At 33.2% G+C, this 5079-nt stretch overlaps 1 protein-coding gene across 1 annotated transcript; it reads left to right on the plus strand.

Annotated features, from left to right (window-relative positions):
• Positions 1-657: 657 nt before the first annotated feature.
• LOC131633186 (chitinase 2-like) lies at positions 658-2321 on the plus strand. Its single transcript, XM_058903900.1, has one exon. The coding sequence runs from the start codon at positions 773-775 to the stop codon at positions 1670-1672; it is 900 nt and encodes a 299-aa protein (XP_058759883.1). The 5' UTR covers positions 658-772; the 3' UTR covers positions 1673-2321.
• The last annotated feature ends 2758 nt before the right edge of the window (positions 2322-5079 follow it).

Consider the following 5079-nt stretch of genomic DNA (forward strand, 5'->3'; position numbering starts at 1 on the left):
TATCATATTTAAATTGAAGCAAAATTTTGATTTAAAAAATTTATTATAAATATCCAGTTGTTCACACCCATTATGTTTTTATAATTATATGTTTCCGAAAAATATATATGACTGATTTTTAATAGAAAGTGTTGCCTCATAATATTTTATCAGAAAGAAAAGAACTGCAATAAAAAAAAAATTAGTTAATTGACTAGTAATTGTATCATAATTAGTCCTTTTTTTTACTCAATTGAGTATTACACGTTGGGCTAAAATAATGAAACTAGTTGACTAGTATTTGTATTATAACTAGTCCTTTTTTTATTCAATTATAATTAGTCATTGAATATTACACATTGTACCGAAATAAATAAACTAAATGATTAGTAATTGTATTATAATTAGTCATTTTTTAAACTCAATTATAACTAGTCCTTTTATTATTCAATTATAATTAGTCACTGAATATTACACATTGTATTGAAATAAATAAACTAAATGACCAGTAATTGTATTATAATTAGTCCTTTTTTAAACTCAATTATAACTAGTCATTGAATATTACGTTATTGACTTTCTTGTATTTATTTTTTATTTTTTTATAAGAACGTTCTTGTATTTTAGAGTAATATATTTGTGTTATGTTAGCACAAAGACTACAAGATTGATTTATTTGCATTAGTTAATTGGATCCGTTGTGTTATAAAAGGGAAACAAGAGTTGGTTATTAATTCAAACCACAACACAAAAGCCAATTAATCTCATATCCTCCTCTTTTCAAATTATAAAAATGTCTAAACTTATCTTTCGTGAATACATTGGTGTTAAGCCATCCTCAACAAGTTTACGTGATTTTCCAAGTGATATCATCAACTCAAATAGATTTGAATTCCAATTCATTTTGGGCTTTGCAAGTGAGGAGTATGACCGAGATGGAAAGGGCAACGGAAATTTCAAAGAAACTTGGGATGTGGAATACTTCGGTCCAGATAAAGTGAAAGAGTTCAAGAAAAATAATCCAAAAGTAAAGGTGGTGATAAGCATCGGAGGTCGTGCTGTTGAAACTCCATTCCTTCCTGCTGAGGAAACTGTATGGACTAGGCAGGCTGTAAATTCACTCAAAGTGCTCATCGGAAAATACAACAGTGAAAGCGGCAACATAATTGATGGCATTGACATTAATTATGAAACTATCAAAACTAGTAATGAGCTATTTGTTAACTGCATAGGCGAAGTTATAACAAAACTCAAGAATGATGATGACCTGAATATTGATGTGGTGTCCATTGCTCCATCTGAGAAAAACGAACTTCACTACCGTGATTTGTTCTATGCAAACAGTGCCAATATCAATTGGATTGATTATCAGTTCTACAATCAAAAAAATTATGTATCCAGAGTTAAGGACTTTCTAGGGATCTTTGACAATCTAATAAAAGGCTACCCTCCTCAAAAAGTTCTTCCCGGAATTAGTACCGACCCGAATGACAATAAGGATAGTAAGATATCACGAGAGACTTTTATTGCTGGCTGCATACAACTCAAAAAACACTCAAAACTCAATGGTGTTTTTCTTTGGAACGCTAATGACTCCGCACATCCCCCTCCTGGTCAGCACGAACCTTATGTAGTAGAGCATAGCTTGCAAGACATTCTCACTACACCAATTGAGAAGTTACTCGATCGCTAGCTATATCTAAGCCAGCAATTAATCTTTCATATTATAGGTCAAGCATTACAGACTATAATATAGAGCTAGATCCTACGTTCTATGCTCTATAAGTTTTAGTCTTTTAGATATGTTAAATAAGACCTATGTGTGCTACTTATTTCATGTGTGTTTATGTATTATGTTGCGAGTGTGGAGAATTTTACTTCTCTTATATTAATTTATGTGCCTGTAATACAACTTAATAGCTACAACTATGAACTTCTCAACATGCTTATTACTTTCCACCTTCTCAATTACTCCATATTAATCCACTCACAAATGTTGTTCCATACAGAGATAGAAAAAGGCAAGAAAACATAAGATGTTGCAAATTTTCCTTTTATTCAAAATAGAAAACAAAGACAAGATCATGTTTGGAATTAATCACGCCCCTATTTGCGAATTCACTTCTAGTTGATAGCTTTCCAACAAAAAAATGCACCTTTGAAGGCATTTTATAGCTTTCCATATTCTATGCAACAATTTATGATCCTTTGAGTCTAAGTTGCCCGAGTCTTCATTATGAACTAACCATCTGTAGCAGCACTTCACAGAAAAAATTATGGTTTCTTCTTCTAACAAAAACAACATGATTGTCATATAAACAATTTCTTCTGCGCTACTCATCTATTCTAAATGAGCAGCCACGTAGTCGTCGTTACTAGTCATAATTTACTAAAATGGCGGGTTTCAATAACTATGTAAATTTGGATTCCGCTGGGAATAAAATTTTGATTTTGGTAAAGCCATACAAACCACCGTAACATTCCTTGTTGATAATTATGGTATTTTGATCGTATATTACGGGCATTTAAACCGCCATCATTTTCACTTTTATTTTTTAAAAAATAAATGGCTATTAGTGAGCCTCATAATATCATCAAAATAATTAAAACATAATAAATTAATGAAATATGCATTCTATATTTTATTTTCAACCAACACTAATGATAAATACCAGTTGACACTTATTAATATTAGTAAGAGGAACAATTTAAATGCACTGCAAGTAAGAGGAACAATTTTAATAATAAATGTTTAAGTCTTTTGAGACTTAATCCCTTATATAACAAGTTTATGCATAGAACATAGATTTCAAACACTGGTATTAACCGCAATAAATATATGGTCTGTTTGTTTCAGCTTTAAAAAAATAAATTTTTTCTTTGTATTTTTAAAATAGATTTTTCAAAACCGTTTTTTAAAATATTACAAGTTTTTTTATATTCTTATTTTCTAAAATGAAACACTAATTTTGACATCCTATAATATAAACATACATTATTGAAGACTAAAACTTAGTCAAAATCGCTATTTTTTCAAAATGATTTTTATAAAAATCTATTTGAAATAGCTTTAAAATTAAGTGATTTTTTGAAATTTTGATATCCATATTTTTTTCTCATAAATAGATGAAATACCTAAAATCACATTTTAAGAATAACAATTCAAAGAAATTTTTAATTTGAAGCTTTTATAAAAAGTTTCTTTGTAAATTTTTTTTTCACAAAATTATGTAACACTATAAAAAATATTTTTAAAAAAAGCCAAAACAAACAGACCCATAACAGCATGTCATGGCTCATACATAAAAGAAAAGAGACCTTAAAACCTTTGAATTCTTCTATAGAATGCACCAATGTTCCAATATGGTATTCACACTTGACCTTTGGGTGGTCCTCTTCAAAGACTAAGCTTTTGTTGTCAATCATGTTTGAACTTTGGCCTTGAATACCCTACAATATTTGAAAAAATGTCCCACTGATCTAGCATGATATCCCCATTTAACATTTGGGTCACACTTATGCGAGGATGATGGTGGCAAAGTCTTGAGAGGTTTTGGAATCACCAGGGAATTTTGAATCAAATATGCCAGAAGCATTCATCCTTTCCAAATTATTCTAGGGTCTAAACTTGCTATGAGTTTGGGTCTGCTAAATCTGATTATGAACTCGATGAAAAATAGATAGAAGCTGCCGATGTGGAGACCAAGAAGGTGTTAATGACGATAGTGAACTAGCGATATGGGTGACTGCCCCGTACTAGGCTTGAAGTCTCTTTTCCATTTAGGGGTGGGGTGGGGGGTCCCAATTCTTCCTTGAGTTTTCTTGAAGTAGCCACTTAATCATTATGAGTCAAGCCATTGATCCCTAAGACATCACTAACGTTGGTCCCTAGAATTTTGACACCTTTTTGGTAGGCAGGGATTTCAAGGGGTTTTAGGGATCCTTTAATTTTGTCATTGTCTGATCTTGTGACCAAAATGTCTATGTTTGGGTTGTTTTCCTCGAAAGTTAACAATTTTTTGTCAACCAGCTCTTGGACTTTGAACTTAAAAGCTTTGCAGTCTTCAATCAATTGCCCCACTGATTCAACATGATATCCACATTTAGCATTACTATCATATCCTTTCGAATATGTTAGAAGTGTAAGGGGTTTGTTGTCCAACATTGACTTCTGGTCTAAATTATATAGCAATTGGCCATCACGGTGGGTATTTTGTTTCAATGATGAACCCGTAGTTGGATAGCTTTTCCACCTCTTCATCAATGGTGGCCCTCTTTTCCTTGCTTACCTTTTGTTTTCTTTTGGCCACGTGTTTGGTGGAGGGATGGATATATAGCAAGAAGATGGCTTACAACTTTGTTGTCTATATATAGCATGTCTCAAGGGGCCCAGTCGAATAGTTAACCATTATTTTTAAGTCGACCGATTAACTCCCGCTTCTCCCATGCAAACAAGGAAGTACTTATCTTCGTAACTTGATGGGCATGAGGGCCTATTTGAACTTACATTAAGTATTCCATAGGCATTAATTGTTCCGCCTCTGCGCCCAATCTAGGGTCTCATCCCTCTAAATAAGTATTTGGAACTTCAAAATGATGGGCATCTCCAAACTACTCAACTACCATTCACGACCCACTTGTTAATCTCCTTGGATGGTGCCAACTCTGGCATCTTGAAGCAGATATTTTAGGGTTAAATATTGGTTCGATATGACCGTCCCTAGAATGTTTATGGTCGGGTTCGCCAGGATGATGATGAAAGGTGACATGGTTCCCACAATGATGTAGCTGATATCAATGGTGTTCACGTTTGATCGCTCGTAACAGGTGGTTTCTAGGGTCATAAAGCCTGCTATTTGTACTCGTTCGAATGATAATCCTGCTAGAGGGCCATTGAACCTCTGTATGTTGTCCATATTTACTTGTAACTTTTTGAAGACATCCTAAAATAGGACATCAACAGAGTTGCCTGGATCTATCAGGAGGCGTCTGATATCCCAACTGCCATGCTGAGTAGCGATGACCAAGGGATCATTATCGTGAAGGTCGATGCTCAGTCATCCTCTTTAGAAAGTTAGGGGATATGACGTTCTTTGTAAA

Source organism: Vicia villosa, unplaced genomic scaffold, assembly GCF_029867415.1.
Source record: "Vicia villosa cultivar HV-30 ecotype Madison, WI unplaced genomic scaffold, Vvil1.0 ctg.001084F_1_1, whole genome shotgun sequence".
Classification (NCBI taxonomy): Eukaryota; Viridiplantae; Streptophyta; class Magnoliopsida; order Fabales; family Fabaceae; genus Vicia; species Vicia villosa.